The following is a 19,090-nucleotide window of genomic DNA, read 5'->3' as shown; positions in this document are numbered from 1 at the left end:
ATTCCCAAATCGACTACTCCTTCCTCCTTCCTCCTCCCCTTCTTCTTCCTCCAAACGGTGCAGGCTCCTCCCCAAAGAACAGCCGGCACGCGTGGTGACTTTGCTCCCGATCTTGCTCCGCTGCATCTCCGGAGGGCAGTGAGCCTGATCTAGTAGAGATCGCCAAGCAGCACCCGAGGCTCGCGAGGCGAGACAGCGATAGACGTTGCTTGCGCTGTGGGCACGAGTCACGAAAAGGGGAGAACCACCCAACGAGAGACCAAGTATAGCCAGTTTTCCCCGAGAGCCGGCTGTCGGCAGTCGGGACAGAGTCGAGCCCGCCCTTTGCGGACGCGCGCGCGTGCGTGGTGTGGATGGGCGGGCACGCACGCAGCATAGGGGGACCTTGAGCGCTCCAGCCCACGAACGAGCAAAGGGAGGGAGGGAGAACACGCCAGGAGCACGTTTGGACTGTTGCGTTGGAGAGAGAGGGCGGCGCGGCGTGCGTTCGTTGGTGTAAAAACTCGCCGCTTTGTGTGTTGTCCTGGTCTCTCTCTGTCTCGTCGTCTGTGGTTCTTTTCGTCCTCTCTCTCTCTCTCTTTCTCTCTTCTCTCTCTCTCTCTCTCTCTATCTCCTATATTTCCTCTCTCTCTCTCTCTGTGTCGCTCGCGCGCGACAGGCCTCTACCCCCGCCGCCGCCCCCCCTTTTGCGCTCTCGGCAACGGCCGCCTTGTCCGCACGCCGCCAAGCGCGGGCAGTACCGCTGTACCGCTGGCCACCGCCGAGCTGCCCTGACGCGCCTCATCAGCCACCACCCGCGCACACCCGCCCTCGCCCTTGCGGTGGATGGACCTCTCTGTCTGGCGCGCGACGATCATCGACCACCACCACAACGTCCATAGGACGACCGAACCAACGCCTAACAGCAGCCACTGGGCACAGCCGACCATTTCTCTCTACCGTCCACTGCATCTCTCACCCACCCACAGGCCGCTCATTGGGCAACACGGGCAGCAGCTCGCTGGCTCATAACGTGGCGCTGCCTTGCATCCAGCCCCACCTCTTCTCCTCTCACTCCCCCTCCATCTCACACCACCACAAGGCACACAACACAACATTCCCCCATCGTCGACGCGATTCGGCCTGTCATTGCCGTCCTCGTCCTCCATCCCACCAGACATCAACCTTTTGGCCTGCTTGGACGGGGGGCCCATTAATGAGCGCCGCGCCCAGACGTGGCACCACCATGTCCAGCGGGCCGCGGCGCAGCTCCATCTCCCTCTCGGTCTCTGACATGCTCACTTCCGACGCGCCGCCAGACCGGTACGGAGAGCAGCACGAGGCTGTGGGACACGCTGGGCCAAGCCGCGGTCGCGATCCACACACAACTTCGGCGCCGGCACAGCACGGCCGTGGCGGCCATTACCATCCGCCAGGCAAAATGCCGTCCCCGGACGGTCTGCCGCCGCCCATGCTCATTCTGCCTCATCCACGACACTCGCGCCCACCGTACCCACCTTATTATGACGACCATCGTGGACCTCCTACCCGCCAGCGGTCTGACCCAATGCCCGGTCCGTACCAGGACCGCGAGCGTTTGCGTGGAGGGTACTATGACCCCCGCTACGAGCCGTATCCCCGCCGAAGTGACCACCACCGACCGCCATACCCCGCCGACGACTCGTATGCACCTCCACAGGCCCCCGTGCATGCACCACATGGCTCCCGGCATACACACCATGTACTAGGCCCAGTCGAAATGAGGTAAGTTTTTGGAACCGATAAAAGAAGGCGGCCACTAGCAGTCCGCCGTTAGACACTTCCGGCCGTGTTTCTCACTACTCTGATCTAAACATGTCGCACTTTTACCGTTGGCGCTTTCGTTCCGTGCCCCCGGCCAACAGTAGTGATTCGGTACTGACAGCTAGGCCATTAACCCCACCGGGTTACGGGCCCTCTGGTAGCGCAGGCCCAGGGCCCAACTATGCGGTGTCACCGCCCTCGCTTCGCCCGTCCAGAATCGATTCTCGAGACGGACCCCCACCACCGCCCTCTCGCACACCGCCTCTGTACGTGTCTGCTGTGGTGTATTATTGATACCAAATTTTGACATGTTCCCCCTGGACTGTAGCCCCGTCCAACCTCACAGATTTTTCACGCCCCTCCCCCCCTCTCGAGACACAGGCCGCTGGCCACCAGAGGTCGCTGACGCTTATCGACGCGGCTACGATGACGCTCTTATCGATGTATCTGAGGGATCCGTAACCCTTGACAACGCTGTTTGTGAGTACCGAGAAGCTTGCTATATGTTTGAGTGCTAACGTCGATAGACCGCCGAGTCCCGCTCTACCGCCCAGATAATCGAGAACGACCAGGCGAGCACTTCAAAACTCGTGATGACGACCGCATGCGTTTTGGAGACCGTCCCGCACCTGACTATGGAGATCGTGGTGGCGGTCCGGCAATGGTTGGCCCTCCCTTGGGCCCTCCAAATCACATGCAGCCCCAGCGTCCACCAAGTGGCCCTCAACGATACAACGACTTTTACTCGCCTGCGCCCCAGGCGCAACAGTTGCCGCCGTATTACACGCCCTCGCCCCCACATCCAGGCAGGGCGCTAATGTACCCGCCGATAAAGCACGAGCATGCCACATCGCCTCCTTCGCATGGTCTACCGCTTCTTGGCCGGCCACCATCCGGTACAGGTGTTCCGGCTGCCCTGCAACCGATCATGAGACACCGGCAGATGATCTCGTGTCATCCGTGCCGGTCACGTAAAGTCAAGTGCTCGGGCGGCAAGCCGTGTGACGCCTGCATCAAGATCAAGCGAACGTCTGAATGCGAGTATGAGAAGACGGTCCGACGACGCGGCAAGGGACGCAAACGCTCTGACAAGTCTCAAGATGGCAGGTCTAGCGATAGCGGCAACGACAATGATGAGCCGAGTGGACCGACTACCACCCAAGGCAGCGACCAGCAGCGTAGCGAACGCAGCGGCCACGGCTTCAGTGACACGCAAGGCGGCGAGAGTGGAAGTGATGCCCGTGTTCATCGCGAAGACGGAGCCATCATGATCGACTCGCCTCCCCAACCCCCGTCTGACGGCAAAAAGCGTCGCGAGTCCAACGGCAAACCCGAATCGCCTTCCACGTCCAATAGACGTACAAGGGACTCTGAACTTGGGTCCTTTGGCACCTCACGCAACCGTCGGGAGAGTGGTCCAGACGAGGAAGAGCGACGCAAGCGTGCACGCGGGGAACGGCGTGAAAGCCGCGAGGCTGCCAGAGAGGGTTCTTCCTCGGCCATCCAACCGAAACGCGACCGAGTGGAGCGCCTCGACCACGAACACGATCACCGCCAGCGAAATCGCGACCGTAACCACCGAGACCGCGAGAGGGTACGCGATGGCCACCGGTACGAACCTGCACCAGAAGAGCCATGAGAGACGCCGCACGCCATCATCGTTGCATAATTGCAAGCAATGTCGCCGCCGACACGCACCACGCTGGGCAATTGGAGGGGAACAGCCGGCAAGTGGAAGCCATTGGGGGACCGGAGTAATACGACGAGACGGAACGCGTGTGTGAAGGGACGCCCGCTCCAGTAGAGGAGAGTGTTTTACAGCCCCGGTTTTGTTTTTGTTTTGTTTTTTTATTTTAGTTCTCTCCCGAGCTTTCTAGTGGCACGGAAGAGCAGCATGGCAAAGGAATTATTCTTGTGGATCAACCCAGCGATCGGATGCACCTTTACAATAGTAATTTCATGACTTTACGTGTCCGGCATGATTGGTACCGAGTGGGTTTCCAGTGTGTGGCCTACATAAGACGACCGGTTCACTGGAGTTGGTACCAAATACCAGGAGTGAAATCCAGCGAACGCCGGAATCGCGTCGGAGGGCACACGGTGGCGCAAGATCCCTCAGCCATGTTCCGTAGCCTCCGACCATGTCTCTGCCGCCGACCGTCCGCCGTGGTCTATACGAGGCACAACAGCCAAGGAACAGGTGTGTCAACAGGGCTGTCGGCGGAGGGAGCACAACAGCCCCCCATGTACAATTGGCAATACAGGTCGCCCTCCGCCAGAGACAGGGACCGGCCTGCGGCCCCTCCCACACCCACTGCCGAGGCTGGGGAAAAGCCCTTGGCCACCATGCTGTAAACGTTGTCGTCACGTTAACGCATGCCGCACTCCGCTCCACAGCAACACAGCACAGCAAGAGATCGTCCGGCCATGCAACACTCCCATCCGTTGCGTACGCTGTTCGCCAGTGGCTGCCGCAATACGGCTGACGTATGTCAAATGGGGGCCCGTTCCAGGCTGACATCAGCGGTGTGGCGCCGTGCGGCGTGGCGGTCTGGCAGGGAGAGCACATTGAGGGACGTTTCTCCGCCTCAGACGACGTGTTGGCTGACCACATCCTGTCCGTCTGGCCCCTCCCACACCCCCAACTGTCGTCATTCGCCTCGTACTGGCTTCCTCCCGTAAGCCCCTCGTGCTTTCAGAGGGCGCCGAGGATGCCCTCCCGATCCTGCACAAGTTCACACGCTCCCTGTCCTCATGTGCAAACTCTGCACGGCTAAGTGTGTGTGGTGTGGTTCGCGGGGGCAGCCCTTGGCGCAGCGATGGCGCACACTGGGGTACCTTGGCGCTGGCCAGGCGACGGACATCAGGGGCTGGGTTGTCTTCCACCAGGATCCACCGACCTGAGGTGGGAACATCGGGGACAGACAGCATGGTGCGGGATAGATGGAGACGAGTTGTTGCGTCGCTGCGGGTGAGAGGTGCGGAAAATCACAGTCGTATTGGGTTCTCCCCAGCCACCGTCGGTTGCAGACGCCAGTTTCCAGCCAGTTCCAGGTGTCACCAGTGCTGATTCCAAGGAATGAACGCCAGTGTCAGTGTCACCACGCAGGCCACCGGCCACCGAGTGCCACCGACACAAACCTGCCACCAACCCAAAGCTGGCTTTGGGGTCACCCATTCATCATCCCTCGTCCGCTATTGTTCGGTGTCTGCACAACCTTGTGGCCCTTGTGATGCCTTCTTCGGAGCGGGCAGCCCGTTGGTTGGTCGGGCCGAGGCCACCGACCGTCCGAGGCCAATTCGCACGCCTGATTCATTTTCGTCGCATTTTTCCACTGCAACACCGGTATTCCATGTGGTTACTTGTGCTCGGCGACGCCAGACGTACCACGTCTCTAATCGATGTATCCCAGTCCTCAAGGCTTGTAAGAATGTTCTGCTTTTGAAAGAACGCTGTTCAGAGTGACGAGGATAGAAATTAGGTGCCGGAGATATCCCCAGAAGCCGCAAGCGAGAAGGAGCCTGAATGACACGTCAGTCGAGCCACCATTGGCAAGCAACACTAGTGCATCCATTAGACGCTCCGGCAGCCTCTCTGTCGCACACCACCTCTTCTCCACTCTTAAAATACGCGCCAACACGTCCTCTCTGGGCTCTTCTTTTTTTAAAGCACGTCAGGTGCACAACCGTGACGTGAGCAGGCTGCTCAACGCTTACCGCTCGTACCCTCGTTGTTCCAGTGCTGCACCGACTGTCAACCCATCTGCTAAAACCAACAAAACAAAAATGGTATCACATCCAGCGTGCTCTCCTCGATCTCCCCATGTTCGACAGTGCCCCGTCGCGGCTTGTGCGCGACTGGTCCAAGTCGTATAGCCCCTCTCCTCACATCTCCACCCCCGTGACCTCGGCTCCCTCCTCGTTACATAAAATCGTCGTCACTCCACTCCTCCCTTGCCCCCTCAATGGCCTCTTCAGTGAACATGCCCTCGTATGTGCGCGCCGACTTTTCCTCGGCCCACTTCTTCTTCTGCTCGTCGGCGACGCGTTGCTGAACGTTAGCCACGATTCAGAAAGATTGGGGCGTCGCTGAGCGAAAAGCTGTTCCTCTGGGGTGGCAGGTATTGGCACACGGCTTCCCGTACCTGCCCACTTTGGGATCCGGCTTCCAGTTCCAGTCTCTTCTCGCCCAACACACACCCAATACCAACCTGCTCAATGGCTGAAGCCTTCTTCTTGCGGCCCTCGGCACGCAGACGCTCCTGGCGCTCCGACTCGTGGTCCACCTCCTTCTCGACCTTGGTCTTGTTCAGGCGGTTGACAACTACATTGTCGCGGGTCACGACCTTTACTGCACATGCGTGTCAGTTGGATTCCAGCGTCGTTTTTTTTTTTTGCCAGTGACTAAATGTGTCGAGGACTGTCGGAAGATAACAACCGTCTGCCCTCGCCAACTTACCCCGCTTGACCTTCTTGTCCGCGTGGAAAGAGACCTGTCCCACTGCCATGTCACCGGTTTTCTACGCTATCAGCTACTATGGAACCTTTATGGGCCTACCTTGAGGTTGGTGAACGGGGTCCAGATAACCTGAATGTCAGAACCGTGCGGATGGTAGATCAGGTCATGTCCGCACCGTAATGTTATCCTTCTTGTTACCTGTCTGTCAGCTCAAGCCGTTCGTGAGGACCCAAGCTCACCCTCAATACTGTTTGCCTTTACGAGCTGGGCAGCATCGTTGATCAGTGCGGCAGGGAGGTTGTCCCAATCGCCGTGTGGCTCGCCCTCGGACTGGCGCAGGTAGACGTGTGCGGACGAGAGCTTGCTGTGGGACGTGTCAGAGAGTTATTGAGCACATGGCTGAGACGCACTCGACGTGGAACCACACATCAGTTGGGAGACCGTATTTGAGCAGTTCCTCGTCTGCCACTGGTTAGTGCCAGATCCCATCGCGTATCGGCGTCAACGCACTCTCGACCTTGTCCCGGCCCCTTCGAACGTCAGCTGCTGCAACGGGGTTTCGCCTACATGTAGATGGTAACCGGGGGGCTGACGGCTGTGTTGTCAGCTACAGAGACCATGGTCCAGCTGCATACCTGTAGATGTGAAGAAAAGGACCATTGTGTTTGTGTCTCGCAGGCTGCTCGATGTCAACAATGCCTGTCCTCATAGCCTTTACTCAACATTGCAAGGTGAACCACCTCCACCGGGACGGACGGTGGAATACTCCCGCCGGCGGGCGATATCGCCGCCGTTGTGGCACTCGGCCATCAGTGTGTCGCTGATTTCTGGCTGCTGTTGACGTCTTGCACCAAGCAACCTCCATCCGCATCCTCATCGCTCGCATCACTCACCATGGGCGACGTGCCAGCGGCCCTTCTTCGCCCATTCGACCTCTCCGCACTTCCATATGGAGATGGCGCAGTGACAGAAACTGCGGCCCGGCGTGCGGCCCTGGGCGGCAAGCTCTTCCTCGATCGCCTGCTCGCATTCGCAGACGTTGACGGACCGGCTCTCTACCCTCCCGCCTCGCCAAGCGGCTTCCGTCACCTCCTCGCTGCTATCCATGGAAGCAACGTCGACCGTCTGAAGCGCGACTGCTTTGTGTACTACCTTGCTCGCGATGCCGATGCCGCGGCATGGAGCACCAGCAGCCAGACTGTGGACACTATGGATGTCGATGCCGGCTCCAACCCGGACACCCACCCGCGCGCCGCTGCCTTTGCCCGCGCACGTTGCCTGCCCCGCACCTGGCGCCTGTTCATCGATGGCTACTGGCACCTCGACCACGGAGAGTGGGATCTGGCTGTCGAGTGCCTTCGCGACCCGTCCATCCCCGCCGTCAACTTTGTGCCCGAGATTGTTGGTGCGCTGACCACGCTTGTCGCGCCGCCATCCCACTCGCTCAACCTCGTGCATGCCTTCCTCACTCCCCGTGAGCTGGAGAGCAAGGTGGAGAAGGACGCCGCCCTTCTTGCTGCGGCCTCGGTGGCCGGCATGTCTGCTGCGTTTGGCAAGATCCGCGCTCTCGACGACACCGACGCACGCACCAAGGCGCGCGAGGCCGTCTGGTGCTGGTCCCTCGGTGCTCCCCGCTCCCCAGCAGGAAGGGGAACATACACTGCTCAGCCCAAGGCGCTGCGCGAGCTCCTCCACCTCGCTCTCTCGGACGAGGAGCACGCCCACCTCGTCCAGCTCCTGGCCCAGCCCCCGCGTGACATTAGCGCACCTGCCCGCTCCCTCCTGCACGACCTTGTTACTTTGCGTCTAGTCCATGACGGAAAGTATGAAGAGACGCTTGCTCTCGACAAGGAGCTTGCTGGCACCGACGCCGCTTCTGCCGCCGACCGCCAGCGTCGCCGCGAGATGGTCCGCGAGTTTATTGACATTCTCCCCGAGGCCCAGCGCCGCATCCTCCTTGGCGACCGTGCGGTCGAGCATGTTGCCAATGGCGAGAGCGGTGATGTGGACATGTCGAGATCGTGGATCGATGTCGCTGCCGACCGCTCGGCGTCTGCTTCGGCTTCGGCTGCCGCACCAGCGGCTCCTCCTGTCGCCGCGCCATCGACCCCCGCTCGTGTCGTCGCACCCACGCCGATCCGCGCACCAGCACTCCGCAACATTGCCAGCAGCAACGGCACCCCATCGCGCACTGGTACCTCATCGCCGTTCGGCGGCCCTCCCCGCTTCGCTGCGGCCCCCATTGCCTCCCCTCGACCCACGTCTCCTACGCGTACCATCGGCTCGCCGGCGCCATCCAAGCAGCCATCGCCCGTTCGCGCACCCCGCCTCCTCACTCCGGAGGCTGTCCCTGCTCCTCCGCCAGTTCAGCGCGCTGCCTCGCCGCCTCCTCGCGTGACAGCCAACCCCTTCCATCCTCCCGCCTCATCGTCCAAGCCTGTTCCGGCACGCAAGCCCAAGCGCATTATCGACGACACTCCTCGCCGGTCCAGCCGCCGCCGCTCCGAGGCCCCCGAGGACAACGAGGACACCCTCATGCAGGCCCCCTCCGAACCTCCCATCCCCGAGGACGAGCCTGCGCCGCCCACTCCTGCCCCCGTTGTCGAGAAGACTCCCGCACGCCGCACTCGTCGCGCCACCGCCCATGTCAAGGAGGCTTCTCCAACCCCCACCGTCGAGGCCGACACCACCCCGACGAAACGTACTACTCGCGGTGTCGGGCGCGCATCTCGCGCCTCGACGGCCGAGACGGCCGAGACCGAGGAACCTCACTTCCCGGGCGCGTTTGACGCCAAGCCCCCCCGCAGCACCCGGTCGGCAGCAAAGGCTCACCTGGACGAGCCCGAGCCCAGCGCGCCCGAGCCCAAGCGCGTGCGCGCCAAGGCTGCGTCCAAGCCCACACCGGCATCTACGCCGGCCACGCGCCGCACCACGCGCGCCATGAGCGAGATGACAGACGATGGGAGTGTGGCCGGAGACCTGCCGGCCACGGGCCGCAGGACAAGGCGGACCGTCGCGGCCAGCGACAGGGGGAGCCCGACGCCGAGCGTCGCGGGAAGCAGTGTCGCGGGCTCGCCCACGCGTAGGCGGACCACGCGCGCGGTGAGCGCTACCCCGCGCCAAACGCGATCGCGCAAGTAGACAAAAGAGAGCAGCAGCAGAGTAGAAGAGAGACCCCACGAACACACACATTTATTTATTTTTCCTTTCCACAACCCCACCCAACCCATCCCATCAGTCGTTCTCCTGCTCTTCCTTCTTGTTCACCCGTTCCACTACATACGTAGACGACATTATGCGATCAGGATGCATCATGTCATCGGCAGGAATTATGGGCTCGTCGTAGGGTGGGTCCGTCTGGGTAGCGTCGGACCTCGGGACCCTCGGACCTCTCGACGCCGACACGCCTCTAAGCCACGCGCTGGAGGAGGGGGAGGGATTGGCATTTAAATCTGAGAAAGAAAGAAAAAACGAGGTCAGCGGGGCTCTCTCACATAACGCAGTCTTCAGACCCACGTATTGGCTGAGCCAGCGGAAGCCTTCGCCGTAGCCCTGGCGCATGACGACCGAGCACATGAAGACCTCGATGGGGCGGATGTCCCGGAGAGGGACCTTGCCCTTGCCGGTGGTCTGGTAGAGACCGAGCGAGTGGCGGAGCTCCTCCTCCGAGACGGCGCCGCCGGCGTCGATCTTGTTACCGAGGATGAGGAAGGGAACGTTGGCGAGGGCCTCGATCGAGACTGAGACGGCGTTAGCTGGGCACACGCACGATGGCGCGTTGAAAGGCGGTATGGCCCGTGGCAAACGGGACCTCCTCCTCTACCAGCTGGCTGGTTGTCCTACTCACGAAGCGAGTCGAGCTCAGCCTTGCTCTCGTTGAAGCGCTCGGTGTCGGCCGAGTCGACAAGGAAGACAATGCCGTCAACCTCGGGGAAGTAGTCGCGCCAGAGACGGCGGGCCTGCATGTGGCCTCCGAGGTCGTAGGTGGTGAAGCGGACGTTGCCAATGGCAAGCTCCTCCGAAGTGGGGTGGAGGGTGGGCTGGAGGGTTGCCAGGCGGTCGTTCTTGAGCATGTGGAGGAGGGTCTTTGGGTACGTCAGTACTGGTGCGACGATGACGGCCATGAGAGACTGGGCGCAAGGTGCACACTGCGTGCAGCAGCGCCACCCGAAGGTCTCGGTGATGGCACGAGCGCGAGCGCTTTTGCTTCTCCATCACCGCGCGAAGGCGGGCACCCTCGGTCGCTCCTTTTGCCACTCACGGTCTTGCCAGCGTTGTCGAGGCCGAGGAACAGGAGCTTGGCGTCTATTCAGGTCAGTAAAGCAGCATGGCTAGGGCGTGGTGCGGATCTCGGGAAAGTCGAGGCCGTGGCCGCGCGACGACACATACTCTTGTTCATGAGGCCTGGAAATCACTGTCAGCTACCTCATCGCGAATAGCAAACTAGCTGCAGCAACTTACCGAGCTGGGAGAGAATGTCCCAGAACCAGTTCTGTAGTGGCGTTAGCTTTGCTGTGACCTTTCTTTCTCAATCCCCTGGGGCCCGCGGAAGGTGTCGGATAAGCGCGCGCGCGTCCGTGGACGACCTTGCGAACGCTTGTCGTCTGCCCCGCCGCGCACGGCAGAGGATGCGGGACGCACGAGGATGAACATGGCGGGTCTATGTGTAGTGGGGGGTAAGGTGAACGAGACAAGAGTTCAACGCTGACGCGCCCGGGATGGTCTTTGTTGTTAGAGGTGAAGTGATGAAACAGACGACAGCGTCTCTCTGGTTCACTTGGAGAGGCGTGTGTGGCTATTGTGGCGCGGCCGCGGCGTGGAGGTTCGGGGCCGCTTGCTGCTGGGGGCCGGGCGGTGGGAGGTGGACCGTGGGAATGCTGGGCACGTGGCAAATCCCGCATATTACATATCCCCGCGCGTGGCGCTTTTTTGATGCCGTCTGGAGACCCCGCGCGGCTCCGGACGGTTGAGTATGTGACGTCGGGTTCGAGTCGGGATGGCCGCCAAGCCAGGCAAGGCAGGCTCCGTGACTAGAGTCGGTATCTGTGCTTCTTCTCCTCGCAACAACACCTTCCTCTCCATCCCCCCATCCCGCCATGAGCTTCTCCTTCCCAACGGGATTTGACAAGCCTGTCTGCGTATTGTGAGCTTGCCAGTCGTTGTTTAATCTCACCCGCCCAGCTGCGCGTCGTCCCCGGGCACCAATGTCATCTACACAGCCGCGGCACTCAGTGTCGGCTCGTCGCTGGCCACGGCCAACATGCCCCTCGTGTACGGCGGTGGTCGTCGTGGTCTGATGGGTGGGTGTTGTTTCGGATAAGCGTGTGCAAGCGTGGGCGTGGGTGCAACAGCGATGCCTGTATCCACCTCGACTTGATCCACGAACGTGGCGCAGCCCACTTCCGACCAGCCCACCTTTTACTGACATCTAACCAGGCGTTGTCTCGCACGCGGCCCTCGAGGCCGGCGGTGTGGTCCACGGTGTGCTTCCTCGCGCCCTCGTTGGCCGTGCGTCCGAGGCCACTCCCGTGGCTGGCGCCCCGACCAGCGCCGTTCCCGCGAGCTCTGAGGGCAAGGGCGCGGACCTCCTTGCCGACGACTTCCAGGGCCGTCTTTCCATGAGCGTCGTTGGAAGCATGCACGAGGTGAGTTGCTGCTTACAGCAAGCGAGGTGGTTCTTCTTTCGGACATGTCACCTCGACACTTTCTCTACTCGCTAACAAACCCAGCGCAAGGCCCTCATGGCCAAGCTCTCGACCGGCGGCTTTGTCGTCCTCCCCGGTGGCTTTGGCACCTTTGAGGAGCTCTTCGAGATGGTCACTTGGAACCAGGTGGGCGACCGCACAGCGGGGCAACGTGCCGCGCGCGGCCTGGATGTTCGCTGCCTGTGACAGCAAGGACGAGGCTAACAAATGACCAGATTGGCATGCACCAGCTCCCTGTCATGCTCCTTAACAGTGAGTGTGCAGGTATTTCTTCCGCAACGTCTTACCTGCTAACACACCCCAGTCGACAACTTTTACGAGCCCATCAAGGCCCTGGTTGCCAACGGTGTCAACGCCGGGTTCATTGGCGAGAAGAACGCCAGCCTGATCCAGATTATTGATCTCGGCGATGCTGCGGCCAACGCGGACCCAGGCCGGGCGATGGAGTGGGGTCCTGCGGCCGTCAAGGCGCTTCAGGCGTGGACCTTCCCGGTAAGCTTGGTCCATGCCTAACGGTTAGCTGACGGCAGGCTGGTGCTGGTTACGGCTTCACCTGGTCCGAGGGCGACAAGGTGAGCTTATTTGGGACGGATCAAGCTGACTTTAGACTGTCCCCGTCACCCCCGGCTCGGCCACTCCTGCCCCCCTGGCTGCTGCCGCTGGAATCCCCATGCACGCCAAGTCGCACGCTGCTGTGGCTCCTGTGGCGGCTCCTGCTGCCGCCCCTGCTGCTTTCGCTGCCGGCTCGGCCTTTGCCAAGGGCGAGCACCCGCACATGCAGCAGCTGGCCGATAACCTTGCCGGCAGGTTGTTCAGCTTTGCCGACAGCATCAACCCGAAGGCGCCGACGCACCACACCGTCACTCCGTCTGTAGCTACCGGCTCGTCGACTGCTGTCCCTGCTGCCGCCGCTGTCCCCGCCTCTGCCGCTGTCCCCGCTGTCCCCGCTGCTGTCGACATTGCCGCTCCCATCGCCACCCCGGCTGTCGCCGCCGATGTCGCTCCTGCTCCCGCCCAGACCCAGGTGGAGAACCAGACCCAGACCCAGACCCAGACTCAGACGCAGGCTACGTCCCAGGAGGCGAGCATTTAATACACGATCTCTGAAACGAATATGCATCTGACTTTGAATCTTCTAGCTTCCTCCCCTGTTCACCACCACCCGGTACACTTCCAAGTCCTCCCTCACGCCTACAGTGCCCGTGACTCGCGACCTTGTGCCCCTCTGGCCGCGGCATGTGGCGCGGCTGAGGACGGCCCACGCGCATTTCCGCCAGCGTGACGGTGAGGTGTGGGGGTCGTATCCCGGCGACGAGACTGTGTGGGCTGCCGTGCAGAGTGCTATTGAGGCCAAGGAGAAGACCGGCTGTGGAGACTGGCGGGTGAGTCGGGCACGAGCTGCGGAGGGACGCGTTCTGACAGACAGGTGCGCGTTGTGCTCAAGCCAGCGGTGCCAATTGCGACCATCGAAGTCCAGCTGCCAGACGCCAATGCGCGTGAGTTTGTTTCTGCCACCAGTCATACCCCACTGACCGCCAAAAACAGCACCTTACCAGTTCCTCCCGTCTCCCACACGCCCCACGACGCCGCGCAAGCTCTACCTCGACCCCATCGCGTCGCCCGTCCTCGCCTCCGAGACGAGCTACAGGCTGTACAAGACCGAGCGCAGGCAGGTATACGCCGACAGCGCCGCGCGCGCCGCGTCACGCGGCGCGGCAGGGCCGTACCCAGAAGTCGTGCTGCACGCCAACGGCCTGCTGCTCGAGAGCGTCACGTCCAACATTGCCATCTTGACGCCGACGGCCGATGGGCTGGGCGAGGCTTGGCTCACGCCGGCGCTGGACCCGGCCACCACGCCGTTGTTGGCCGGTACGGCGCGCGCCGAGCTGTTGGCCCGCGGCGTGGTGACCGAGGCGAGGCTGACGGTCGAGGACTGGGAGGCGGCCAGGCGCGACAACAGGCGGGTTATAGGGTTCAATGGCCTGAGGGGGGTGTACGAGGCTGAGATTGCGGATGCCGAGTTGGTCCAAGTGGCGAGGACGTAGAGAGCGGGGGAGAGAGGGAGAGAGGGAGAGAGGGAGAGAGGGAGAGAGGGAGAGAGGGAGAGAGGGAGAGAGGGAGAGAGAGGGAGAGAGGGAGAGAGGGAGAGCGTTGGCTGCGACTTTTTTTGGTAGATGAGTGACCATCTCAACAACGCACAAATGCCACAATGCCACATGGGTCCTTATCTACCGCTCCTGCCCTGCCGCATCGCTCGCTCCTGCTGCCAAACCCCTGCCAGACAGAACAGAGGCACAGACACAAACACCCGTAGTCGACGGACGCATCGACCATTCTGGACCATGATGCAAAAACTCGGGAACCTGCAGACTGCGGCGCCACGCCGGCCCGCGTCGGTGCCATCCATACACATGAGAGGAGTCGTCGTGTTTTTACCCTCTCTACGTCTCCACGACTCCACGACTCCAGAACTCCACTTGAGCTAAACCCAGAGCACCCCGAAAAACCCCCCTGTGCCACATGATACGACCGACGGTCGCAGTCGTTCTAGCGCGCAAACTGCGGCGCCACACCAGGCCACAGAGGCCTGGCAGGCCTGGCCGGGGGGTTGCGGACGTTTACCACTCGTCCACTCAATGTGCCGGCCAGAGTTGTGCCCCGTGTCCTGGTGTCCTGAGGCCTGCACCGCCTGCGCATGCATGTCATGTGTCAAGGGGACAAGGACACATGGGCAGGACATGGGGGGGCACCGCGCGCGCGCGCGGGGTACTGTACTGGAGCCCCTCGCCAGCGGCGGTGGCGAGCTGGCGAGCATGTTGCGCCACGGTAAAGACAGAGACCGTGGCTGTGGTTTCTCCTTCTGGTGGTGGTTCTGGTCAGTTTGGCAATACACTACCCACCGTGGCGCGTGAACGTTATCTTTTGGCCCAGCAATGCCCGACCTCGCTCGCTTGCTCGCTCGCTCGCTCGTACAAAGTCGCCATGGTCGACGTGGACTGCGGTGTTGCGCAGCTGCGCGCCGCTCGCTAACACGACCCCGGGGGGAGGAAGAGAGTGCCCGCGCCCCCCACTCTCCACCGACACTTTGCTATTTTGCGCGCAATGCACGGCTCGGGATTCGGTCCATGCCGGGTGTCGGCAGCGTGTCGCACGGCGGCGCCATGCGCCCATGGACGCCACATCCACATTCCATGATGTGGCGCTGGCAACGCGACGCCGCCACCCATCTGCTCTTTAGCAGATCAGCCAGGCGGTCGTGCCATGTGGGCGGCGCACCATTCTCGGTGTATTGCAGCGTCGCGGTCAGCAAGCAGCGTCAGTCTCACGTTACCCACGCCGCTTCTGCCCCCCTGGGTTCACCTACAAATCCATCACGTACACAATCACTATATATTAAAAGAAAAGAAAAGGGAGCAAAAAGTCTCTCCGAGGGACTCTGGGAACGACGCGAACAATATCAGAGTATTGGGGCTGCGGTTGGGGCGGAGGTGAGGGGGTGTCACGAGAAGGAACACACACACACAGAACGAAAGACAAGGCTGTTTTCGGTTTCGTTTGGGTTAAGCCTTGACGACGCGGTCCTTGAACTTCTTGACGACGCTGGTCTTGCGCTTGACGGTAGCGACGCCTGCGTCGTCTGCGTTGGCTGCACTGACGCGGCGACGGTGGTCGACCATGTCGTGGAAGTCGGGCATGACGGGGCCTACGGGAGGTGAAGGGAGGTCCTTGCGGGGTCCGAATGCCGGGGCCGAGCCACGGCGGAAGTGCTCGGCACCTGCGATCCTGCTTGACGAGGGCAGAGGCAGGGGTTCGGGCTCGAGCTCCTCGACAGCCGACTCGTACGTCTCGGGAGGGTACTCCCTGGCGGGCGAGTTGCGTGTGCCTGTCGCCGACGCCGAGGTTGGTGCCGAGTTGCTGTTGGTGGTGGGGCGGACGGGCATTGGTGGGTACTCGGACCCAGGCGAGCTGTTCTTTGAAGGGGAGCCGGATCGGCCACCAGATCCATCGCGCTAAGCACCGTTGTCAGCCCACGTTGGGAGGTGGGCGAGCGGCGCGCCGGTTCGCCTCGGATTGTGTCCCCCCATGGTCACCCCCGGTCCCACGATCTCTTTCTCTACTCTTTCCACCTCTGTTTTTTCCAATCCCACGATCTCTTCCTCCACCTAGATGCGTGTCGGGACGGCCGCTGGTGGTGTAGCCCCCGTGGGGTGTTCCCAACCAGCGGGGAAGTCGTTGTAGTTGCCGTACCCGCCGTCTGATCCTCCCTCCTCCTCCTCCAGGACGGGGGCATTGCGCCAGCCAGGGCTGACGGGCGGGTGACGACCGAGGGTGTCCGACGCAGCAGACATTGACTGGGATCGTGGACCCAATGCGGGGGGGACCGGTGGGACGTTCTCATCCGATTTTTGACGCACCATGCTTTTGATCTTCTGCATCAGACTCTTGGTGCGCTTGACACCGCCGCCTGGACGGCCACCGACGCCACCACTGCCAAAGCCACCGATAGGCTGGTCGCCCGTTGGCGACACTGCGGTGTCCTCGGGCAGTGGTGGGCTACGCGGCGCGCCGAGCGAACCGAGACGGAGGCCAGGCGAGCGCGCGGCACGGTTGTTGTTGTTGTTGCTGTTGTTGTTGTTGACACTGCCTACGGGGTAGTCGTTGGAGTCGGCAACTGTAGGGACTCGGTTAGCAGCAGCATAGGCAATACCAAGTCGAGCACGGTACGAACGGTCAACAGTGTCCTCGCGTGGCGAAAAGCCAAAGTCCTCAAATGGTTCGGCTGTGGAGGTGGTCAATTCAATGGTCAATGATACAATGAATGGGTGGTGACGCGTCGACAAAAGGCAGAGCCGCCGGCGCGGGACGCGACTTTCTTGACCATGTTACGCGCGCGCGCAAAAACAACTGTGAAATGGCAACTCACGCGTGTCAATACCCCATGCGGCCTTGAGGGCACGCTGCTTCTCCTCACGCTGGCGCCTCCGCCAAGCAGTCTCCTCGTCTTCCTGTGGCGCCTCGCCACCAAAATAGCCACCACCAGAGGTGGGCACCGAAGTCGAGTACTGCCCGCTGAGACCACCGCTGGAGCGGCGGCCAGATGTGGGGCGAGCGGCCGCCGACGCTCGGCGCTCGTGCTCGCCAGTCTTGGCTGGAACGGGGGGTGGGAGGGAAATAGCCGTAGGGCCCGTGCGCGGCTGGATGGGCACGGGGGCGGGGGCTGGGGCTGGGGCGGCGGGGGCGACGGCAAACAGGAGCAGGTGCTGCTGCACCGGCACCGGCACCGGCAGCAGGCGGCCCACCTGGCTGACCGGGGAGGCCGAACGCTTGCATGGGAGCCCGCGGCTGGTTGAGGTTGCGCGACGGAGCAGCAGCGTCGTACGGGCCAGAGCTGTGGATGGTTAGTGTGCGCTCCCAAGAAGAAGACGCTAATCAGGAGAGGCTCACTGATGCCACACTGTTACACAAAGTCAGCACGCGGTCACACGCCCACCATCCACTACTCACTGGCACTCCCAAGACCGGTGGGGTCCCATGTGTCGATGACATCGGCGTGGCGAGAGCCCTTCTTGGACGCAGCGTCCTTGGTCTGGCCCTGGGTGATCTGACGGCGCTCACGACGCTCGGTGCGACGCTCCGCCTTCTTGGTGTCTCGGTCGGCATCCCTGTCGTCGGGGCTCAGACGGGCGGCTCCAGACGACGACGAAGTGTTGACACTGTATTGGCGCGACAGAGGGTGTGGTTTGCGAGGAGAAGTCGCCATGGTCAGCATGTGGGTTTTGGACGTGGGTGATGGATGGATGGCAACAGGGATGACCGTGCGCGACGTTGGATATGGGGGTGTGTGTGGAATGGCCTCGTTCTCCCACTCCACTAGGCTCTTACAAGGCCCGCGCGGTTGTGTGTGCCCTTGCGGTCCGCCGCCTGGCATCATAAAACCACCATCGTCTTAGCGGCTCCAACACGTTTCTCTTCACACACCCCAGTCGTCTTCGGCCTCTGCATGACACACACACAATGGACCAGTTGTTTTAAACGGCAGAGGGGGTAGTGCTTGCACATGCCCGACACCATTTCAAGCAAAGCCCCATATCCCGACTCGGCGGAATCCGCAATCCAAAAGAGAGAGTTGCACTGCGCACTGATATGCTACCACGGACAAGGGAAAGGGAGGGTGCAAGACGCAGCAACAACAACGGAACCACGACTCACAACTGCACAGAGGCCTCTGAGGGCTCTGCGAAGGGGTTCTCGGCCTCTGCCATCTTGTTCTTGCTGGACATGGTCACGGCGTCGGGGTTCAAGTTGGAATGGGTGTGTGCTGGTTGGAAGGCTCCGGGCATGTGTGGGGATGCGGAGCGAGGGCCACCACCTGCGAGGTGCGATGATGACGAGGGCACTGGCTGTGAGGTGCCGTTGCGGTTGATGTGTACGACGTCGCGCACGGCCGTTGCGAGGTCGTTTGGGTCGCTGTACTGGGGTCGAGCGAATGCGTTTGCCATGGTTAGGAGGGGAGGGGAAGGGGGGTGAGGAGAGGAACGGCGCGGAGGGGGGGGGGGGGGGGGGGGGGGGGGGTGGTCTGGATGCCGAGTCTCTGTGTGATCCAGTGACTCTACAAGGGGGTGGTGGTGCGGGTGTGCTCGGCGCGCGCGCGGTTGGTGGTGCTGGGCTGCGGCTGGTCGCTTGCAACGGATGGGTTTGGTTTGAGGGTGGGTGGGTGAGGAGGACGGCGGATTCTCGGGTTGCCCGGGATTGGAATTACGCCGCGTGTTGTTGGGAGAGGAGAGAGGGGGTCTGTGCGACGGCGAGGAGGGGTATGTGTTTGTAGAGAGAGAGTGTGTGATGTAGATGGAAGGAAAAGGGGGTGGGGAGCGCAGTAGATGGAGGAGAAAGGAGTAGCGATGGTGTGGGTTCCACGTTCAAGCGCGGACTGTCGGACCGGGGAGGAGGAGGCGAGGAAGAGGAAGAGGAGGAGGAGGAGAGACGGAGGAGGAGGAGAGAGTGGGGGGGGGGGGGGGGGAAGACGGGGGGCACAGGACGCGCGCGCGCGGTTTGGGCGGGGCGGGGCGCGCGGGGGGGTTGCTGGGTGGGTGGCCTGGGTGGAGCGGGGCGCACGGGGCGCGGTTGGACTGCTGGACGCGGGGGA

At 62.0% G+C, this 19,090-nt stretch overlaps 8 protein-coding genes across 8 annotated transcripts; 4 read left to right on the top strand and 4 right to left on the bottom strand.

The window, feature by feature from the left end:
* Positions 1–1,225: 1,225 nt before the first annotated feature.
* Positions 1,226–1,747, top strand: EHS24_008921 (uncharacterized protein; the record flags this gene model as incomplete). The annotated part of the gene is made up of 2 exons (XM_028624220.1): positions 1,226–1,662; positions 1,744–1,747. The coding sequence occupies 2 exons, from the start codon at positions 1,226–1,228 to the stop codon at positions 1,745–1,747; spliced, it is 441 nt and encodes a 146-aa protein (XP_028475292.1).
* Positions 1,748–1,963: 216 nt separating this feature from the next.
* EHS24_008920 (uncharacterized protein) lies at positions 1,964–3,421 on the top strand (the record flags this gene model as incomplete). The annotated part of the gene is made up of 3 exons (XM_028624219.1): positions 1,964–2,048; positions 2,164–2,262; positions 2,310–3,421. The coding sequence occupies 3 exons, from the start codon at positions 1,964–1,966 to the stop codon at positions 3,419–3,421; spliced, it is 1,296 nt and encodes a 431-aa protein (XP_028475291.1).
* A 2,283-nt stretch (positions 3,422–5,704) lies between these two features.
* EHS24_008919 (uncharacterized protein) lies at positions 5,705–6,901 on the bottom strand (the record flags this gene model as incomplete). Its single annotated transcript, XM_028624218.1, has 10 exons — positions 5,705–5,833; positions 5,994–6,133; positions 6,242–6,302; positions 6,341–6,370; positions 6,417–6,439; positions 6,481–6,605; positions 6,652–6,703; positions 6,752–6,771; positions 6,809–6,836; positions 6,877–6,901. 10 exons carry the CDS (start codon positions 6,899–6,901, stop codon positions 5,705–5,707), a joined length of 633 nt encoding a protein of 210 aa, XP_028475290.1.
* Positions 6,902–7,135: 234 nt separating this feature from the next.
* EHS24_008918 (uncharacterized protein) lies at positions 7,136–9,382 on the top strand (the record flags this gene model as incomplete). Its single annotated transcript, XM_028624217.1, has 1 exon — positions 7,136–9,382. One exon carries the CDS (start codon positions 7,136–7,138, stop codon positions 9,380–9,382), a length of 2,247 nt encoding a protein of 748 aa, XP_028475289.1.
* A 93-nt stretch (positions 9,383–9,475) lies between these two features.
* On the bottom strand, positions 9,476–10,894 carry SAR1 (COPII coat GTPase; the record flags this gene model as incomplete). The annotated part of the gene is made up of 7 exons (XM_028624216.1): positions 9,476–9,693; positions 9,736–9,981; positions 10,089–10,326; positions 10,503–10,546; positions 10,631–10,645; positions 10,703–10,733; positions 10,883–10,894. The coding sequence occupies 7 exons, from the start codon at positions 10,892–10,894 to the stop codon at positions 9,476–9,478; spliced, it is 804 nt and encodes a 267-aa protein (XP_028475288.1).
* Positions 10,895–11,337: 443 nt separating this feature from the next.
* Positions 11,338–13,991, top strand: EHS24_008916 (uncharacterized protein; the record flags this gene model as incomplete). The annotated part of the gene is made up of 11 exons (XM_028624215.1): positions 11,338–11,384; positions 11,423–11,541; positions 11,678–11,886; positions 11,971–12,072; positions 12,162–12,198; positions 12,251–12,438; positions 12,477–12,518; positions 12,554–12,970; positions 13,086–13,328; positions 13,373–13,442; positions 13,492–13,991. 11 exons carry the CDS (start codon positions 11,338–11,340, stop codon positions 13,989–13,991), a joined length of 1,974 nt encoding a protein of 657 aa, XP_028475287.1.
* Positions 13,992–15,506: 1,515 nt separating this feature from the next.
* On the bottom strand, positions 15,507–15,887 carry EHS24_008915 (uncharacterized protein; the record flags this gene model as incomplete). Its single annotated transcript, XM_028624214.1, has 1 exon — positions 15,507–15,887. The coding sequence occupies one exon, from the start codon at positions 15,885–15,887 to the stop codon at positions 15,507–15,509; it is 381 nt and encodes a 126-aa protein (XP_028475286.1).
* Positions 15,888–16,109: 222 nt separating this feature from the next.
* EHS24_008914 (uncharacterized protein) lies at positions 16,110–18,446 on the bottom strand (the record flags this gene model as incomplete). The annotated part of the gene is made up of 7 exons (XM_028624213.1): positions 16,110–16,618; positions 16,676–16,726; positions 16,871–17,141; positions 17,197–17,335; positions 17,392–17,401; positions 17,452–17,660; positions 18,157–18,446. 7 exons carry the CDS (start codon positions 18,444–18,446, stop codon positions 16,110–16,112), a joined length of 1,479 nt encoding a protein of 492 aa, XP_028475285.1.
* Between the last annotated feature and the right edge of the window lie 644 nt (positions 18,447–19,090).

The sequence above is a fragment of the Apiotrichum porosum genome, assembly GCF_003942205.1.
Source record: "Apiotrichum porosum strain DSM 27194 chromosome Unknown scaffold_8, whole genome shotgun sequence".
Taxonomy (NCBI): domain Eukaryota; kingdom Fungi; phylum Basidiomycota; class Tremellomycetes; order Trichosporonales; family Trichosporonaceae; genus Apiotrichum; species Apiotrichum porosum.
This window is presented reverse-complemented; position numbering and strand designations above follow the sequence as displayed.